The following is a 21,506-nucleotide window of genomic DNA, read 5'->3' as shown; positions in this document are numbered from 1 at the left end:
ATGATAAACTTGAAAATATAGTACAACTTGTAATATTTAGTGTGTGTCCTCACAGAGTTGAGGAGCTTTGCTTGTAGTCTTTGAGGATGACAGAGGCATATGTCACATTTGGCGGAGTGCACAAAATCGACTCGGACACCGGCGAGTTGGGAAAGGGGCTCACGGGAGGAGCAGCGCAATCTCGGAAGGGGGAGGGAGGCATCAGAGCCAGAGAGTCCTCCATTGCTAACTTGACCTCAACCAGGTCCTCTTCGTCATGAATCTGTGCATTGTTGTACATGTAGCCGTGTAGAAGGCCAAACTGCTCATTCTCCATCTCGTCCTCCTCCACAGGGGAGGCGGGTTCCTCATCGAACGGGTCAAGATGCACAGGCAGGACCGGGTCCTGCTGGATGAGGTGAGCCTGGTAGTACACGGGCATGCCACCGCTCACGCCCTCAGGCATGCTAATCATATCACTGAGCTCCGGGATGTCACTATTGAATTCCCTCACCACCACCTCCTCCTGTAGGTGGTCCATGATGACATGCTGGGGGATAATACTATTTTTCTGCAGGTGCTCAGGGGTATAGAGCTCCAACTCCTCGCCCTCATCTTTTATTAGCCCACAAGCAGGCATTTGCCTGTGGGCCATCGTGGGGGGAGTGACAGGGGGGTTGTATCTGACAGGGTCACTCTCGTCCTCCTCAGCCACATTGTACAAAGTCTTAGTGCTGAGGTCTGAGAACTCCAGTGCTGTGTTTTGGTAGGTATTAGTTAAGGGTTTGATGACAGCCATCTGATTGGAGCCTGCTTCCTGTCTCTTCACATGCACTGACAGTCTGTGCCACATGTGATCCCCTTTTGGAGGATGTCTTGCACCTGGTTCAGACCATGACACAGACTTTCCATTAGAACTATGAACAAAATAAAGACGGCTGTTACTTCACAGGAACCCAGAAAAGTGGAGACAAAAACAACATTTCTGGTCCATGTAAAAAAACAATTTTTTCTATTTTTTTCTATTTCTATTTCATATTGTAAGCAATATTCCGGGGTATCTGCAGGTTTTAAAAAGTATTTGAATTAATTTTCATCAAAAATAGGCCTTAGAAGATATTAAAAGCCTTAAATTTCATTTAAAAAAGTCTTGAATATTTTCTGTTGCCTAACAAAGGCAGTAATGTTAGTTCTAAAATGTGTCCGTATCTGATTGCAGAAGACGTTACACACTGATAAACTAAGAGCTGAGTGTCAGTCAGCACCATCAGACCTCTAGCAAACACTCTCACTAGTGTTGTCTACAGTAGCTAGGAAGCTCATTCACCTATAATGGGCAACAAATACTTGAATGAATTAATCATTTTTTTATTGGTTAATCTGTCCAACTTATCTGGGGCCAGGTCTTATTCATTTAATTAATTATATCACTAGGAATTATTCTAATATACTTCTGGCAAGTTCTAAAAAATGTGATATAATTATAAATAATTCTAGGCCATATTGTCCCTGCTGGTTTTCAATCATGCTTTCAGACTCTGGCCATTATGACTCTAAAAACAGGCATTAAATTGAATTCTATGCAGTATTTTTAAAAAAAAGCTCTCAGAGAGTCTTAAATTTAATTTGGTGACCCTGCAGAAACCCTTTATTCTGTATTTGTGATTTCACTTGTCATCCCTTAGCCCACAGAGATGCTTGTTTCAATTTTACCAACAGATTAAAGGTTAAAATGGCTGTGTGAATTGAGAACTGACCTATATCCATCACACTTTACAACAGGTGATCCCATGAAAGCGAATACAGTAGGACATCAGGTTCCCTTTGAGAGGGAATTACAGTAAAACCAGCATCCCTGAGGTGCGTCAGGAGCAGGACTCACAGACTCAATTAATGAACCTACCTGCCGTTTCCAGTGCTCTTCTTCCCCTTGAACATGCTGAGCAGGCTGTTACTTCGGTAGGCAATTTTGCCGTCGCCGACGTGCATGCGCACAGCATCAGAGGTGGTGAACGCGCTGCGCACATTTCGCTCCGGTTTGGCAATGATGATGTACATCTTTGGTGTGAACATGCAGCCCAAAGCCACAGTCACACTGAGGCTCACAGAGAAGGATGTTGTGATGATCTTATAGTTGCTGCCAAAGTAGATTGGCACAAACGCAAGCCAGATTATACATGTGGTGTACATGGTGAAGGCGATGTATTTGGCTTCGTTGAAATTTGCAGGAACGTTGCGGGTCTTGAAGGCGTAATAGGTGCAGCTCATGATAAGCAAGCCATTGTAGCCCAGAGGGGCAACAACTCCAAGGTTGCTGGTGTTGCAGATCAGGAAGACTTCTCTAATGCTGGGGTAGGATTTGACGGGTTCAGGCGGCTCCATGATGATGAGGGTAACCTCCAAGGTGAGCTGGACACTGATCAGGATGGAGGCGATAACCACCTGAGCCCAAGCACTCATGAACCTCGGCTTCCTGGTGCAAATCTTCTTCTTGCTGCCTGCCAGGATGCGGGCAATGCGGTTGGTTTTGGTTACCAGGGCAGAGTAGCACATGGCGGCTGAGAGTCCGACAAGAAGCCGCTGGAGGTAGCAGGAGGTCACGGTGGGGCGGGCGATGAGGGTGAAAGGACACAGATAGCCCAGGAAGATGCCTGCTAGGATGATGTAGCAGAGCTCCCGGCTAGAGGATTTGACCACAGGCGTGTCACGGTACAAGACAAACACAAAGGCAACAAACGATGTGACCAGGATGCCTAGGCAGGAGAAGACCACCTGGATAATGGACTCTGGATTGCTCCACTCCAGGTAGCGCAGGGGAATTGGCTCACAGCCTGAAATGGGGAAAAAAAAACATCAGAATAAATACACAGCCGGAATATACTGAGAGCAGCTCATAAAATTTTCATATTTTTAGTGGGAACTTGTCGGCAAGACTTTCTATTATAAAAGTGCAATTTGTCTAAATCAAGGGTAATTTTGCATAAAAGGAAAATATTCTAAGATTTTATTGTAGGGACGCATTTCGAAAGTAATCAAATACACTTTAGCCTGAGAAAATACAGTAAGTCTCAAAGTAGGTTTTTAGCTCAACTATAAATAAACCCCCTTCTACTCAGCCATGGCCAGGCTGGGCTGCAGCCAGCAGAGGAGGGGGCCAATGCAGCAGGACAAAGTAAATCACTGCGTTTTTCATGGATCCAAGTAAGATCTTCTTTCTGCTTCATATTTAGAACGCACTTTGAATATCAAACTTATGTTACTTTATTAATTTATTGATTAATGGCGGCAGGGTTCGGTTTAGAAAAGTGCAGTGCAGAGTAAGTTTTATGTCATCCGTGTGCACAACATTTTCTCTTCTCTGTGTGTATCTAAAGGTCTTGTGGAAAAAAAAGACACAGCATGGAGGCAGGGTGGTCCTAAGGAAAGTGTCTTGTCTTTGAACAGCACACAAGGCCTTTGAAAGTGGGCCAGAAGAGTGGTAAGTGAAGTAGGGCTGCTGTCGGATAAAATGATGTAGATGATGAATGGCTCTCAGGTGTCATGGGAGCACAATGAAAATAGGATAGAACAGGTTTATGAAGAAGCCCTGCAAAAATCTTAGCAGGACAAACTGTAAAGAGTACAGGTGGTGGGAGGTGGGACAAAAGCTCAGAGGAACTCAACTTTCTACAGAGCCTCTAATAAGACCAAAGAATCTCCTCGTATTTCTGAAAGCATCAATCATGTAACAGGAACTCAGCCTGTGGCCAATCAAGTAACCTACATTCATCCAAATTTAAATGTAAAAATTGCAGAACAGCAAAATCACCATTATACTCAAATGAGGGGGGTTGTTTATTTTGGATGAAATTTGCAGAAAAAATAAAATTTTGATGATTTAAAGCAACAGTTAGACATTTTGGGAAATATGTTTATTCACTTTGCTGCTGAGAGGTAGATGGGAAGGTCACAACCACTGTTGCGTGTCTCCAGTAGATATGAAGCTGCAGTGAGGAGCTGATTAGGATAGCTTAGCATAAAGACTGGAAACAGGGGGAAACGACTTGCCTGGCTCTGTCCAGAGACAACAAATTTAAACCTACCAGCTTTCTGAAGAATACTTATTAACATTTTGTATATTCTTTCTTCACAAAAAACAAAATTTTGGCTGTATGGGGTTTTAAGTGCTGGACTATTTCCCAGCCAGGAGCAGGGAAGGCACATAACCCCCCTGTATAACCACAAACTGTTATTTTTACACTTCAGTTGTTGTACAGATTAAACAAACAAGATGTAAACATGTTAATTATTGAGATGAGATGTGCTGGTGGGACGATTTTGCTATTTTCTAATAGAGCCAGGGTAGGGGGTTCTCCTTGTTTACAGTCTTTATGCTAAGCAAAGCTAATGGACTGCTTGCTGTGGCCTTATAATTAACAGGAAGATATAAAAGTGGTATTAATCTTCCCATCTCCATCTCTCAGCAAGGAACAGAATAAGCATTTTCCCCGAAAATATAAAACTAATCATCCAAAGGAAAACCAGTTGGCCCTCTTTCAGCTCCGGTGCCGTGTAAAAAGTGATCCAAGCTGATGAGAATTAAAATAGTAAGCAAAGTGACAGGTAAAAGAGGACATGCCCACCTTCCAGTTCTCTGTTAGGCCACCAGCCCAGGTCACAGGCCTTGCATGTGAACTCATCCTGGACATACTCATTGTCTTTGCAGGCTGTGCAAATCCAGCAGCAGCTCACTTCTCCCTTCCTGATCACCTGGTCGACAAAACATGAAGAGAAATGTAATAATGCTTTCCTGCAGTTACCTTTCTCTACCCTGAGTGTGTTTCAGTATAAAAGGGAGGATTTAAATGTTCGTTTTTAAGACAGTAAAACCAAATGTCGCATTAAAAGGTCAAAGATACAGTATGTCAGTGTGGCATCAGGTCTCACTAAATGGTATTTTCACACACGTTCAACAGAAGTCTCTTTTTTCCTTTTATAAAAGGTAATGTAGTGGGTAGTAAAACTTACATTAAAGTAATATAATCGATTATCTTAACGGAGTCATCAACTGAAATACTGATACAACTCTGTAGTTTATGAAGGGATAGTAAGTTGTAACTAATGGCTTTATTAATTGTTATTTACCAAGCTTGATAGATGAGTTACAATAATTACTTTTGGGTTGCCGGGTTGTGAAAACTTGTTTCTAGAAAAGGGCTGCATACAGTTTGGACCAACATCAATTCATTAGCATCTTATTAATAGTTAGAACACAAGTTCTGATGATTAAAAACTTTTATTAATGACTTATTACATATCCATTAGAACTTATTAGCAGATTTCCAACACTTAAAACTAAATTATTACCAGACAGAAATGATAAACACCACCCAATGGGATTTTTTACAACCTGGCAACCCAAAATGTGTTCCTATGGTATGGTCACAACATGTAAAGGATGTGTCCTTTGCCTTGATCTCTCCTTTGGAGCAGGGTTCACTGCAGACAGAGCGGACCATGTCACTGCGGTTCATCTGGATCATGTCATCGTCAAGACTGAGTATGCCCTTGTGCCAGGAGCCGGTGTTGATGTAGTCATAAACACCGAGCTCCACACGCTGGAAGTTCATAATCTCATACCTGATGGTGAATAGCAAGCCATGAGTTAGAGGAAAGCATGACTGAACAAGGTTTCAATGAATCAATTCTGAAAGGGGAAATAATAAGAGTTTTACTGCCACTTGGAGCAGAAGAGGGATATTTTATCAGCAGGGGGCCTGTCAGGTTCATGATCAATGCTGCTGTAGCGACTCGGGGATTAGTTTACCAGTTGCTGATATTTTTGGCCTTCATCTTACTCACTCTCCGGTTTGCAATGAAAACTCCCCATTGCAATGTCCAGACACTACTCCAACCCTACCTTACAACCCAATTTCAGTTCCTCACTGATGAAAGAGAATGCTAGAAGCAAGTGACAATAATCTTTATTTATTAAAGATAAAAAGCCTTGTTCTCAACAGTGTAAATAATAAAGAAGACATTTTATTTTTTACTATGTATGATTAAAAGTATAGCCAGCGATTTTCCTGGACTTTTGCACTGGATTTTCAAAATAAATTGTCATTTTAGCAGGATTTTTGATGGAAGTTCTTAGTGTATGTGTTATATAAGCAGCCAGACATTTGCTTTTCTCATTGCAGTAGTGATATTATTTTACACATGTAAATTTTTCCTGATATGTCTGACTGAATACAACCAACAAATGATTCTGCTCTTAAAGAGGGACCCTGATTCAAAAAAATCTAGTTTTAATACCTGAACTTTTTTAGTTTATATTGAGATCATTTGTTGTAAAGTTGTGTTTTAGGCAGTATTATTCCATCACAGAAGAACTGTAAGGCTGCAACCAACTATTATTTTCATTACTAATATGTTTGACAATTATTTTCTTAAATAATCAATTGATTGTTCAGTGTTTAAAAGGTTAGAAATTAGTGAAAAACAACATATTGTTTGTGTGACAAACAGTCAAAACCCCAAAGATGTTGACTCTATAGAAAACTATGAAAACTGGCAAATATTCAAAACTGAGAATCTGGTAACAGCGGAAGATTGAAGTGTAAATTATAATAACTTTTTAAGATTTTTTTTTTTTTTTTTTGGATCAGATTCCAGCTTAACAAAGTTCCCCTAGTTGTCTCTGGTGAACTCTGAATTTGTCTTTGTTCATTACAGGTTCCACTCAGAGAGGACTGAGCCAGAAACTCGTAATGGAGGAGATAAAATTGGATCTGTGTTGCTCCAATTTCAACAGTATCTGTTAGCGGTTGGAAATGGTTGTAGGTCGCCCAATGCTGCTTAAATTGCAGTGGTTAGGGTGAAAATACTGCTGGTTATCCCAGGACTTTGAAGAATTACTACACAGTATTTCAATAAGGACTGAAGGAAGTACGTTTTACCTCCCAGGCGAGTCCCCGTTCTCGTCGAACCATATGTCCTCTCCAGAAACACCCGTGAAGGACGTCTTGAGTAGAAAGTCCAGTAAGTGGCTGCCATCAACAGGCTTCATGGCGTCACAGAGCCCCACATGGCCGGGGCAAAGGTGGGTGTGCATGTCATGCAGCCCGTGGGCCATGGCATAGATGGCGTTGATGACGAATCCCATCTTGCTGTCTTGAACATAGTTGTCCTCCAGACTTTCATAACCTGTCCGCACAGGAGGGTATGTCAAGGATTCATGTCCAGGACAGTTTTTGAAGGCCTTACAGGGGGTGCTACATTGCTTCAAGCAGTAGCATGTTACGTGTTTTAAAGTCTTTTCTATATTTCAGGTGTACTGTACTGTTGTGTCTAGCATGGTGTCACATATTACAAAGGAGTGATAGGGTGCTCACGGATGCATTCTCATAATTATTCTCTGAATACAGGCAGCAAGCTACACGCCTCTCTGCCTCTGTGGGAGACTGCTTTAAAAGAGCTGGAAGCCTCAGAAAATGGTTTCAAAGAAACCTTGTTACCATGGCAAGACTATCCATTTCTGCATTCATGAGTCAGGATTCAATTAGAGTTGGTCTAAAACACTCTGCCACTGAGACTGTGTCTCCTCAAGCAGAAAAATAAACCAACTAACGTATTTGGATCTTGTGCCTTCTGTGCGTATTCTTTTTCCTCAGATGAACACGATGAGCGAATGAGACAGAAATGATTCATGTTTGGATACAAACAGTGTGTGATGTTCAAACACACCCTATCAGTTCAGTGTAATCCAAGCTACAAGCAGAGTAAGCAGGTTTTTGTGGTCACGGGGAGTAAAAGTAGGATGTTTTAGCTCAGTGTTGTTACAGAGAGCTACACCATGCATTCAGTCCGTTTTGTTAAAAACGGTGGACGTATGTTTGGCAGCTCCTGGAGTTGAAGAGTTGAGGGTTTTTTTTTAATGGCTTCCCTTGGTGGGTTGTGCTCCAAATTTTGCATCCTCTCTACCTGTGGCTCAATTTCTATTTCAAAAGCAGCAACACCTCGCACTGTAATCCACACACTTAGAGCGAACCTGGGTTTTTTACAAAAGGATCGAGAAGATAAAGCCTTTGAATTTTAATCTAGAACACGGTCTTTTACAGCTGATAGGGGTGGAAAAAGATGTGATACACTGCAGTCTTTCCCTTCACCATATCTGTCAACCGAATCCTCTTTAATATTTTATGCAAAATAAGTGCAGCATGGTGTAGAGACCGATAATGTTATACCTGCTGGAAAATGAGGTAGCGTGTTAAAATCTAACTGAGTTTTCCCCTAGAAGGGATTATATAATATCAGCTGATCATTATTAATGATGATGTGATTATACTGAAAGATGAACTATGTGAGTTATAGTTCAAAAAATGACTGGAATTCCAGCTTTTGCATTATTAAACCATAACATTGTTACATTGTCAGTTAAACATATGTCATTCTATACCACTTAAAGCTGTGGTATGCTACCATTACGTAGCTCTGCGTGTTATTAAGCAAGTCAGACTGTTACATTATTGAAAGATTTTGCATTACCCTTCGTTAGTACCTCTACCTCTCAAGTTATTAGAAAATAATAGCTTAAAGCAATATGAGATGACCACTTGTCCTGTATCTTTGTCTGATTGTGCTTTTTTTACTGAAGTTTGCAGGTTATCTCAGAAATTATTTATTATATTTGAAGTTTTTTTGCTTAAATTCAGGATTTTTTTAAAAAAAATAATTTCTTATTATTCCAAAACAGGGAATTTTAGAACATTTTCATTATTTTCTCATTTTTTATTTTCTTACGACTTGAGTTAAACTCATTTTTTATTTTCTTACGACTTGAGTTATACCTTCACCTTTTTTTGTCCTGAGGTGTTCTTATTATTTCATAAATTTTTCGCATTGTCTTTTATGACTTGTAGTATGCATACTGTCAGCGTTGTTGCTATGTGGTTGTCACCTATTCTATTCTCATTAGTCTCTAACCAAATGATTTATTTGACACTGAACCAGCTTCAGATGTAAAAATCTAAAGATTTTCTTTTGCATATTAAAATAACAAATGCGAGGATTTGGCCGCCTTGGCAGGGGTAGGCGCTCTCTGTGTGCATTCTAGTTACATAATTTGTCAGGAACAGCTTCTTTTCTCCTAACTCTGTGTAAAACAGGATTCACCTGCTGCACCCAACAACATTTAACTGTGTGATACATGAGGCTGACAATCTTCATTCACTGCTCGTGTGCTTGTGGCACTTGTGTTAAATCAAGTAATGATCGTTAAAAAGGACTGCTGGGACACTGACTGCCTGTGCAAACACACACGTGAACAGCAGAGTCAGTTAGGAAGCAGCTGGGTGAGCGTTCGATGGGACATGCTGGTGATGACCTAGTTTAACAGCTCCTTGGCGTTGACGCTCGCCTCGCTCACGGAGCTGCGTGAGCCACAGTCATCATGCAGCGATGTCATGATGTCAGCATGCAAGCAGAGGACCTACTGCTGCACGTCGGGATTATTCAGGCTGCATGAGAACCGAACCTTCTCTGTCTATGGCATGAATTAAACTGTATAGGGAAGGGACAAAATGGACCCGAGAATATTTTCTAATGCAAATCGGCTTTACTATTTCTGTGGCTACATGCAACTTAAGCCAGATCTGCCAGTCACCATCTCACTCAAATGTTATTGGGCTGTTTTATACGACTGTCGTAAGGCCAGAAAGTGAGAGCAGATAAGAACCAATTGTTGGGCTTTCGCTGCAGCGTAAGAAAAAAATATATGAATAACAACATCCCAATAGCTTCATATATTAGAGGTCAACTGAGATTAATAGCACATTGTGAAAAAAAAAAACAGTTATTAAGAATACAAACAGACTACTTGAATTATCCCAACATGTGATAAAACCTTAATATCAGTCAACCTCTATGTATATTGCCAAAGTGAGGAGCATTATGGTTCCATTCAAAGGGATTCACTCACCGTCTTGAAGTTCTACACCCAAAGAAGTAAATAAAAATTTTAATAATAAATAAAAAATAAAAAAAACAATAGAACAGGACAGCAAACAGTAACTTTATCTCCACTAATGAGACAAAAATAAATACTCTAATGACTGCTTTTAATATATGATGCATTGTAGAAATGAATAAAAGCTTGAGGTATGTGCATAATAAAGAAAAGAGGTTCTATTCTCAGTATAATATAAATAATGTGCAAATGCTGCAAAAGAAAGAAGTTTAAATCAGCGGCAGAAAGGAAGGTGCAATGGCAAAAACAAATTCACAGAAGAATCTTGAGAGCTGTAAACTGAAAAGTATGGCTTCTTTTTTCTTTGCTGCATGCATCATTTTATATTTACGTTTATCAATACAGTTTCATGTAAATAACTTCAAAATGTTTTTAAAAATGAAGGGTGCTTGAGAAAGCAGTGCTAATATCCTCATCAACCTCATAACTTAAGATTGAAAACGTAAATATATAGGCTTGTATTTAAAAAACAATTATGTATGAGCCTTATGTAAAAACATGTTTGGGAAACATGCTTGTTTAGCATTGTTTCTGGAAACCAAGACCTTAAGCATATGCATTTACTTTGTTCCTTTGTAAAAGAAAAGTATTTAATTTACCTAGATCATCATCCTCTGTAAAGCCAAGTGTCAAAGAAATGAACAATATGAAAAGAATATGTGTTATTGGATTGACTTAGAGAGAATTCTACCCTCTGGCAGTCGAATTCATAATTAAAGAGTGTGTTCCAGTTTACCCGGCCTTTTGGCATCGTCCTCTGGGCATTGCACACATCAGAACAGTTGCAGAAGACAAGCTGACGGTGCACACTAAACCAAAAAAACAGCAGGAAACATCGTAATTGCCTGATGAGTTGTTTAGCTACCTGAGCAGTTCCGTGCATAATTCATGTTCTCTCGCGGGTGTCCGGGAAGGCGGCACTGAAACCGGTACTGCCAGAACTCGGGGAACCACGGGTTGCGGGTGTTGGTGCTGAGCCTGAGCTTCAGGAAGTAGTCGTCGAAGGAGGAGACCTCCTCAGACTGCAGCTTCACAGTGATGCCGCCCACCGCCTCCTCTTCGTACCCCTCCACCACCTCAACTCGGTCTGCCCAGCCGTCACTTCAGAGAGGAGCATGCTGCAATTAGTACCACTACAAGTAGCCCCAGTTTGTGCATCTCATGTATTAATATTACCTTCGAGTCACAGAGCTAAGTGTGTGTTTTTCTGTAAGACAAATACCCACTACCTTTGAAAAACATTGGTTATTTACAACGATTACCTCTTTACTCTACTAACCATCTGATGCTCGACATAGACACCAATAACAACTCCTGACAGCTGTGTGATCTCTCAAAGTTTGACAGCCAAGACTATTGGTGTTAAACGTGAACCTGCCATCTCGATCGATCAGCACATTAAAAAAAATCACCACCAAAAAATTCTTTTCTCTCCGCGGGCTGATGCAGAGATCCTAATTCAGGCCTTTGCTTCATCCACACTTGATCATTGTAACGTTTTGTTTTCAGGCCCGCCACGTGCTCGTGCTGAAAGTCTTCAGGTGGTTCAGAATGCTGCAGCTACAAATTTTAACCAAAGCCATAAAAATGTGACCGTATTACGCCTTGTTTTTCAGGCGTGGTTGGCACTGCAATGCAGCTGTAGCCAAAGATCATCACAGACACTGTCCCCTACGGGCAAACAACAGAGACTGTTCGTGGCTCATGGCCTCATAACAGGAAAGAAAATTCCGCCACACCAACGCAAAACACCGGAGCCACCTTCAGCACAACATTGGCTAAATGACTTGGTCCCCTTTTATTGCTTTCCTGGAAGAGGTCCATGTCAATTTGAAGGATAACTCTCACCTCTCTCTGGCGGTCGTGTGGCTCAGGTCCCATCTGTTGGCAGCACCTGGACGTTTCTTAATGTCCTCCCAGAAAACATTCTTCATTAATGTTTATGATCTATGATGTTGTCACCCTGATTGTCCGGGACGTAAATCTATGTTGCTCCATTCTGTACACACGACATCTATTGCATGTCTGTCCGGAGGAGGGATCGCCCCTCAGTTCCTCCTCCTGAGGTTTTCTTCCATTTTTTTTGGGGGGAGGGGGTTTGCCTTGTTTGATTTCGAGAGTCTAAGGACAGAAGGTGTTGTATATGTACAGGTTGCTACGCTGCTTGAGGCAAATTTGTGATTTGTGATACTGGGCTATATAAATAAAATTTGACTTGACTTGACTTGACACTCTTTAGACAGATCTTAGGAGATCGGTCTAGTCTCGTCCTGTTCTGTGTATCATGTAACCTTTATGTTGACTACGTATTGTTGTAATGGCTTGGTTAATTTATTTATGTATGTATTTATGTATTTGAAAACTGAAGCATATTTTACATTTTATGATGTATATATTATCCCTTGTAACTCTTTATATTGATGTTAATTTCAATTATTCTATATTTTCATTCGGAAATTCTGCTTTTATATATTTCCTATGTTGGACAAAAGGGTGAGGAATCTTCTCCCTTTTGTTTCCCTGACATTGTTTCCCTTTCAGCCTCCCTGCTGAGGGGTGTTGAGTGCTCACTGTACTTGCCAAAAAAGGAAGAAGAAAAAAAAAAGCCCACAGACACAATCACAAGTCCGGTGACAATTCACAGATCAGTACCGTAGCAGACAATTTGCCCTGGAGAGAAACAGGCTTCCACCCTCATGCACGGACTCTGATTCTGAAGTGTGATTTTGTGTCTACACTGGTCATAGTTTGTATTTACAGTTGACACGCTCGGCTGTATGAAAGTCAATTCTGCATTTGATCCTCTCACAAAACATCATGCTGATGAGACATAAGCTTTTGTTTGATGCTTTAGATTGGAATCAGACCCCCCAAAAAAACCAAACAAAAACAAACCCACTCCTTCAATTGAGTCGCAGATGCTTCTTGAGTATTTTAAAAGCAGCATTGTGCAGTGTGGGATCAAATCCTTGACGCATACATGCAGTCCTGTACTTCTATGAATGAGAAATGAAAGATGGGAGCAAGGGATATGGAGGCCTTAAACAGCTTTGTTCCAAGGATGATTTGGCAACTAAAGCGGCTCCCTAGAATGCAACAACACACTGAATAAAATTAAACCTTACAATTTTTCTTTTTCACAAAAGAAGGAAAGCTGAGAGTTAGTGCTCTACTCTCTGTCTCTGAAAACCAAGAACCAAGTTAGAAATCTCGGTGTAATCTCAGTTAACCTGAAGCAAGCCGTGTCAAATCAATTACAAAATCTGCCTTCTACCATCTTAAAAACATAGCATGCATCAGACGTGTCCGGGCAAGACTTGGAGAAACTAATCCATGCTTTCATTTCCATTACTGTAACAGTCTTATGTCTCCCTGAAGAAAACCCTCAGACAACTTCAGCTCATTCAGAAAGCTGCTGCTAGAGTCCTGTGAAGAACACACGCTAACATACCGTATATTTTTGCTGATTGACAGTTCGATCCAATGTGACAGAGCCTGACGATGTGAAAAAGTTCATCACATGAAAATCCTGCAATGAGTTCTTATCTGTTTTTTTTTTTAAATCATTCTAGCGTAGTAGCTCCAGGTCTGTTGGTCAATAGGCCATTTTGGCCCAGAATATCTCAACAACTACTGGAGGAATTTCCATGAAATTCTGTGCAGACATTCATGGATCCAGAGGGTGATTACACTGATGAATATTCCCCTGAATTTTCCTCCAACGCCACTGACATTTGGGATTTTTGACTGAAACGCCTCAATAGTTATCAGATGCATCGGCATGAAATTTGGTACTAACTTGCTAATAACTTTGGTGATTCGTTATCATGTAGCGGCATCTGCAGGCCAAAATCTTTAAAGTGTCCAATATGCTGGTTTATGTCTAAGAACTTGACATTCCCATCGGCCTCAGCTGCACTTTCAGTTCACTGCTAGTTAGTAAATGTTAGCATGCGAAAATGATGAACAAAGATGGTGAACATGGTAAACATTGTACCTATTTAACATCTTTTATTTATTTATTTATTTGTTTAATTGTATAGGAACGAGAAAATAGCATGACCAAACGCCACATACCAAATCAGCATGTTAGCATTGTCACTGTGAGTATTTAGACTCTAGTTTCTATACAATTTTGTGATTTGATCAAATACTGTTTCTTTCAAAGAAAGAGATAAATCTGGAACCAAAAAAAAAATGAATCTTTGTGTTCCAAAAATGGGTCATTCAAAGATTTTGATTATTAAGCAAACTACAGTTCATCAGCAGGACGAAAATACCAGTTACCAGCTTTCTAAAATCCATATTTGGGCTTTAGAGAGTGGAGCCAGTAGCACGTTTGGTTTGGCTGGCACTTCAAGAATGAACTGACAATGGCTGTCCACTGTGACATTATCAACAGTACCTGGCCATCTGCTTCTCAGCATCACCCTTCCCCCCAGTCCAGCTCTCTGAGTGCCAAAAACCTACAGCTCTGACGTCAACACACGCACGTACTGTACAGATTTACAACACAAATCTGATCACGCGTTTATGAATCGTTTCATATAGATGACGGAGGCATTATGGAAAGACACTATCGAAATTCCTGCGCAGAGTATTTGTTAATCTGAATTTCTTTAAATTAAATAATTAATCTTGGATTAATCTTGGCATTTTCAAAGCAATACGGTTAGGAGTCAAATATTTGCAAGCTTTCTGTCAAGCACAGGATCATAAAAACGGATATATTGTTTTATCATTTACAAAGCAATGGGAGCATCACCTGAGAATTGATCAAATGAGTTGCCAGTTTTAGATGTGTGGGATCTGTGGTGTGAGAACAGCCATTTCTTTCATCCCCCACACAGCAGAAGATGGATGGCTGATGACGAGCGCCTCAGGCATTTCCATCGGCCCCTCGCACAGGCCCGCGTGTGTTCACGTACTGCATAGCTCCAAAAACATTTTCCTTTTTCAGTAGTCTCCTTGACCCAGAAAAAACACACTCTCACTCACATTGCTCTACCAAACTCACGGCCTCCTTATCTTCCGCGGAGAATTTAGCAGCGGTGCGAATTGGAGTGGAAGGGGTGAGGGCAAGTTTTGGCTTTACGACGCCCTATTTTTTTTTTCACACATGTATTTTATCATTTGGGGTTTTCAGAAAGGGATTTTGAGTCTTCCTCATCAGCCTTCGTGAATAAAGCAGCCACACATTAATGAACCGCCTCTCAGTAAGTTACCAATAGCGAGCTTTTATCGTAGCCTCGTTTCAGGTGCTGCAACTGCAAGTAACAGGACTTGAGATGAGCTGAGACTCCATAAAGAGGGAATGTCTGGTATAAGTGCTGATATGAGCTTTGATGCTCACTACTCCACATTCCCCAGCTTATGCTGGAGGTGCTGTCCCACATTAGCCCATCCTGCCTGTGATCTGACAGGGAGAGGGAGAGCTCAGTGCATGGATGCATTATTCATCACTGAGCCCGACTCAAAGCATCTTCTACTTTCAGAGGAACTCTACTCCCGCCAGGAAAAGTAGAATATTTCGGTTCCATATGAACTTTGTGTATACCATCCATCCTGAGTGTAGGTGAATATTATAACAGCGAATTCAGCGTCTGTATTTTCCTTACAGAATTATGATGTCATTTGTACGGAAAATGTACTATTTATTGATAATCCCATTTCATTTTTTTATGTATCTAAAGTATTATTATTATTAGTGTTATTATTATTTATATTTCATCCTGACTTATATATTTATAACGCAATTTTATAAGCACTTTATAAAGCACTGCCACTGTAAATGAAATGTACTTTAGAAATAAATTACTTTACCTTACCTAATGAATACAATGTAAACAATAGCATCGGAACCTCCAGAACAGCTACTAAATTGACCTCGTGGTAAGATTGATTTGTCAACTTTTGTTTCCAAGGTCAAAATTTAACTTTTAATCTAAACTTTAAAGCCACTGTGGAGGCAAAGTCATTAAGTGAAAGTGCTCAGAAAATGGAAATCACAACTCCATCTGGTGAGGAACATCGAGTGATAGGGGCTAATCGAGAGAAAGCTCCAGAACAGATACCAAATTGTTTCATCAACTACCTTTATCTTCATAATTGCCACAAATGTCATCAATAAACGTGAAACAAAGGGTCAAAGTCATGAGAAAAATCGTGACAGTTCTGAGTTGTTGTTTTTTTCCCAGTTTCTTACTTAAACTTTCAGTTTGTCTGATCATTAATTTGTTGCCAGACTTTCATTTGCCTTAAAACCTTTAAAAAAAACAACTGTAAACAGCAGCACAAAGAGAAAGATTTACTTTCATCCTCCTGAAAAAAAAAGTTTGAAAACTTGTGTGCAGTTTCATCCAAAAAAACATGACAGACAACCCCCGCCCCGGGAATACAAACTCTAACAAACCTGCCAATTAGGAGGAACTCTCCAGCTACTCCGAGCCGTCTCATGGCCATGAGCAGCCCTCGGACTGTCATGCCTTCGCAGAAGCAGACAACAACACGGGCTTTGGGCAGACGCTCCCGCAGCTTCCTCAGCAGCCTGTCGAAGTGCCTCTCCCCAGCATTGCTGTAGATCTTGTCAGAGTGGGCGATGCAGATGCCTTCCTGTGAGGCGAGCTCTTTGAACACTTCCATCCCACTTTCTCCGTAGTTACCTGAGAAAAGACAACAGGAGCTGTCAGGGGAGTTTCGTTTTCGGGGAAAAGGAAGGATCGATGGATTTTGATTTATGAGTTCACTCTGGATTCAGTTTTTTATAATGTTTAAATAATGCATAAATATCAAATATGTTTGTTTTGTTTTGTTTTTTTGCTAAAATAATCCAGGGAAAGTTTGCTGAGAGCACAAATCTCTGCCTTCTGCATTTTAGCGGTCCGTTACATCCCCAGGGGTCTTTTTATGGAATCAACAGCAGCACAACTGCAGCAAACAGGGTGAAGGTGACCTCAGCAGCAGTTTCTGAGGATGAGAGGAGCACTTGTCATTTTTGGGTTGCCCGTCCGTATGTCTGCAATCAGAACTGTTTTGACTACAGCATCACCGATAAAAGCCAACAAATGACTTCATTGACAAACATTCAGGCTCCACTCCTTCTGCCTCTGGAACCTCTCATATGTATAGCATTTATTTATTATATTGCCAAAACGACATACAGATTATCAACACAGTAAACAAAGAAGGCTTGCCAGGTTTTGATTTGTTTTTTATCAGCTTGTCACAAACTCAAATTCCCTCAGTAAAAAAACAGATGAGATATTTGCAGCAGCTGCTTTATGGGTATTTCAGGTATGCATATCACATTTGACTCTTGTTCATGTGGGAGGAATCTGAATTATGTAATAATCTTTGTTCAAATTTATATATCCTCTATTTTGCTTTTTTTATTAGTACGTTAGCTTTCATTATCTGTCTTCATTACATAAGATATGCTGAAAAGTACTTCAAATGTTTTTCAAATGAGATACAAGGATGTGTGGTGTAGCTGCAGTGTGCCTCAAATACAAATTAGAACAACATCTTTTATGCAGATCAAATGAAGGCTGCCTTTTCAGTTAATCTGACCACTGATTTCCCAGTTAATCTGACCACTGATTGATTAAGTTTTTTGTCTATACAATGTTTTGCTTTGTCAGACCAAGAGTCTAAAGAGAAAGGCAACAAATCCTCACACTTCAGCAGCTGAAAACAGAGAATATTTGGCATTGTTGCTTGAAAAATGATTAAAAACGATTAATCGATTATCAAAATAGGTGCCAATTCATTTCCAGTTTTTGCCATTTCCAATTACTTTCATGTTTCAGCTCCAGTTGCAAGACCAGCTGATACCTGCAGGAGCAACAAATTAAGACAATACTGGCAATACTGAGGAAGAAAAGAAAAGAAAGAAAAGAAAAGAAATGAAAAGGAAATGGAAGGGCATGTACTTTTGTGTCTAGATCATTTGAAATTGTTGATGCTTAAAATGAACCCAACATTCCCCACAATAACGATTAAGGAAAACACCATTTTCTCTTTCCTTCTCTGCAATTGCCCTCTACCAATACTGATGTCATGTAAATGAACCCCACAAAAGAGACCACAACTGTCTGCAGCCACCTGCTGTTAGAACTGCAGTCTACATAAAGTCAGACACAAGATAAAATAGCAGCTGCATTATTGCAGCAAAATGCAACAATACTGATTAAATCGGTGCTGAGCTAGATCTTGGAGATGGTTAAAAGGCCCTGTCTCTTGTGTCTTTGTGTTTTCAATTTCATGGTTGCCCTCCTGTTGCCTCTTGGAGGAGCCATTGTTTTTGAGCTTTATGAACTTTATGGACATGCAATACTTAATCAAGAAATGTGTCTCACCCTCTGTGTGCACTGCAGACACATAGGTCCAGTTGTATCGTTTGACAATGTCCAAGAGGGCCCTGGCTTGAAGGGTGTCTGAGGGCACCACTCTGAGGAAGTACTTAAATAAAGTCTTGTCACTGAGGTCAATACTGGTTGCAGAATAGGCAATCTGCGGGATGTTGAACAACTGCAGAAGGTTTTGGACTTGGATTGCAACAGAGCTGGAGCCGGGCCCGATGACCCCTGCGATGGGCTTCTTGGTTGGTGGCGGCTGACTGGAAGGTGCCCCCTCGATGCACCACCTGGAGCCGTCCTTGTCGTCCCGGATGGAGATGAGCGAGTCTCGTATGAACTCGATGCTCTGCTCCAGAGCCACAGAAGAGTGCCAGCAGGAGTCCCTGATCTCACAGCCCAGGGTGATGTTGGGTAACAGGTTTGGGTCCGAGTTAATCCGATCCAAGGTGTGGAACATGGCCTCCACTCTTTGGATGCCATACTGCTCGCGGACCTCCCCGCATTTCCTCTCTGCCACCTTCTCAGCTGATGGTTGGTGGTGAACAGAGAAGAGGGCACCGATTATAATATCCCCGTCCATCCTCGCCACCAGGCGAGAGGCAGAACTCGGCACCACTGACCTCTCATACTTGCCCTTGGCCAACACGAGTGCCTCAAACAGTAAAACAGGCAAGCACAAGGTGGCAGTCAGGTAGATCATATTCGACATTGTGCCCCAGGAGCTGAATGTAGAATCATGTCCACTTTGCCATAATGGATGTCCATCAATCCTCTTTTGGATCCAATGGCAATTAACTCAGCTGCTTCTCCCTGTAGATGGGACAAGGGGCATTAATTCCCATTTTTAAAACATGTAACTAGAGCTGCAATGATTAGTTAATTAATCAATTAGTTGATCAACCAAAAATTAGCAACTATTTTGATAACTGGTCAATCATTTGACCATTTTTTTTTTAGCAAAAACACCAAACATTCTCTGGTTCCAAATTCTCAAATGCGAGAATTTGATGTTTTTCTTTGTCTTGCGTGATTGTAGACTGATTTTTTTAAATTATTCTCTGACAACATAATCATTTAACTGACTGTGAAAAATTGTTGTCGGGCCCCTATTGACCCCCACTACACATGGCAGTGTCATTATCTGTTGTCTTTGCCCGGTTGGTAATCCAGCCGTGGTTGCAGCCCCATGGAGTGTAAAAACAGACTCGCACCATATAAAACGTATCAAAAACATGCAAAAAGGCAAAAATATAAGAGTTTTCTTTGCTATAAAGTGATTAAATACATACAGGATGGAACCACAACAATATATATCAACCTTTAAAGACTCTAAATGCTGAATGTGAGGAATAAAAAGGTATCTTTTATAAAAGAGAAACCTTTTTGAGTTTCAGCACCAGGGAGAGTTGCCTCTGTTACTGTTGAGGATCTCAGCCGATCCCCTATTTCAACCTGCGACTGCTTCTTCAACTTTTACCCCTCAGACATCACACACAAGCCTGCGATGTGCTCTGTCTGAATCATCTTTTCGCCGTTTGACAGCCGACTCTGGCTCTTTACTCGCAGCTCCGCAAGCAGTTTCACCGCACGGGACCACATTTTTCAAAGGCAGCGTCACCTGCATGCACATGCATCCCAAATCAGACCGCGGAGCTTAATTGGCGGAGCCGACTGAATATTCGAGCAGGTTTGGGAAATCGGCCACATGTTAAGTAGGGAGGCTGCGTCTGCCAAGCGCCGCATCTAATCACTGACATGACTTCACCTACCTGCACCAGGCAGTTCGGGACATAGCCGGTCTGCGTCTCTTGTGAAGCAGTCAGACCGGACCTCCAGCACCTCTGCTGCGAAAACACAACGGGACTCAACGTCTCTCTCTCCCTCTCTTTCGCCCCTCGTGTGTGTCTCTCTGTCTCTCTCTGCACTGATCATGAGGTGCCCCCTTCTTCTCCTCTTCCTCACTGCATCTTGAAAGCGGGTCACACTCACTGCAGTGCCCCTGATTTGAAGCCACAGTTCATACACATCCCGAGGGAGGTTTCAGACTATGTAACATCAATTAATGTTCTTTTTATTTGGGGGGGGGGCGATATTTATATATTAAAATAGACATATTAACATAGAAAACATTGCATGCATTTAAGAAAAGATGACAACTTGCAAAGCCATTAGAACTGTACCAAATCTTTGTGAAGTGGAAGGTTGTTCATACTCCTAATGAAAACTGTATAGAGACTGTTCAAACTTCACATGAATCAGTCCTGCTGCGTCGTGCCGTGACACTGACAGATGTGATGCACTTTCAATCACATGCGCAGCCCTAAAAAGATCACGCTCTGCTGCTTCCCTGTGGCTGATATACGGTGCTACAACTGCAGCTGCATTTAAGAAGAAAAAACAACAAAACTTGTTGTTTGGTCATAAAATAAGTTGTAACGACAATAAAACTCACAAATGAGCTGTTGAGCACATTACATAACAATGTGCAACTTGAAAAAAAAATTAATAGAAAAATTGGAGAAAGGAGATAAAAGAAAAAAAATCCAAATATATTTTGATAATGATTTATAGTTTGTTAGAAAAAAAAGAGAGTGAAAATATGACTTAGATTTAAACAAAATTAGGTTGAAAGCAAAACAAGGTATACCCAGAAAAACTCAGAAATTAAGAATATGGGAGACCAGACACTTACTACTTCTATTTACTCGTGGTTACTGATACTGATACATAAAAAACAAAGAAAAGTAGTGAGCAAGTTAGTAGCGGGAGTTGAAGCCTTCGTTTTATTTATTTTTTTTCCAAAAGACTTTATTGTGTTGTGTTTTATGTGATTGTTGTAAATGAATGATTTGCATTCTTGTGTAACTATATGACACTAATGTCATTTTGGCCACGTCTCTCTTGTAATAGAGGTCATGTATCTCGAGAGACTTACCGGTTAATTAATTAATTACTCAACTATTGATTAAAAAACAAATTTCAATTTCATCGCATTCCAAGTATTACACACTGTAAATGGGATGGAAGAAGGGACAAATCAGACGGGGCAAGGACAACGACAGCAAAAAGAAAATAAATAAAATAAAATGCAACAAACAATTAAATACGGTAAAATAAAATGAAGGCAGACTGAATTCAAAAGTGATATTAAAAAGGTAGTTTTA

The 21,506-nt window shown here is 40.7% G+C and overlaps 1 protein-coding gene across 1 annotated transcript; it reads right to left on the bottom strand.

Moving 5' to 3' along the window:
* Positions 1-49: 49 nt before the first annotated feature.
* Positions 50-20,274, bottom strand: grm1b (glutamate receptor, metabotropic 1b). Its single transcript, XM_040137418.1, has 10 exons — positions 20,112-20,274; positions 19,932-19,960; positions 18,343-19,114; positions 16,398-16,647; positions 10,851-11,086; positions 6,918-7,164; positions 5,430-5,598; positions 4,602-4,728; positions 1,883-2,810; positions 50-896 (listed from the first exon to the last, which is right to left on the bottom strand). The coding sequence occupies exons 1-10, from the start codon at positions 20,272-20,274 to the stop codon at positions 50-52; spliced, it is 3,768 nt and encodes a 1,255-aa protein (XP_039993352.1).
* Positions 20,275-21,506: the final 1,232 nt, after the last annotated feature.

Source organism: Xiphias gladius, chromosome 10, assembly GCF_016859285.1.
Source record: "Xiphias gladius isolate SHS-SW01 ecotype Sanya breed wild chromosome 10, ASM1685928v1, whole genome shotgun sequence".
In the NCBI taxonomy this organism is placed as follows: Eukaryota; Metazoa; Chordata; class Actinopteri; order Istiophoriformes; family Xiphiidae; genus Xiphias; species Xiphias gladius.
The sequence above is the reverse complement of the archived record's forward strand: the minus strand, read 5'-3'. Positions and strand labels throughout refer to the sequence as shown.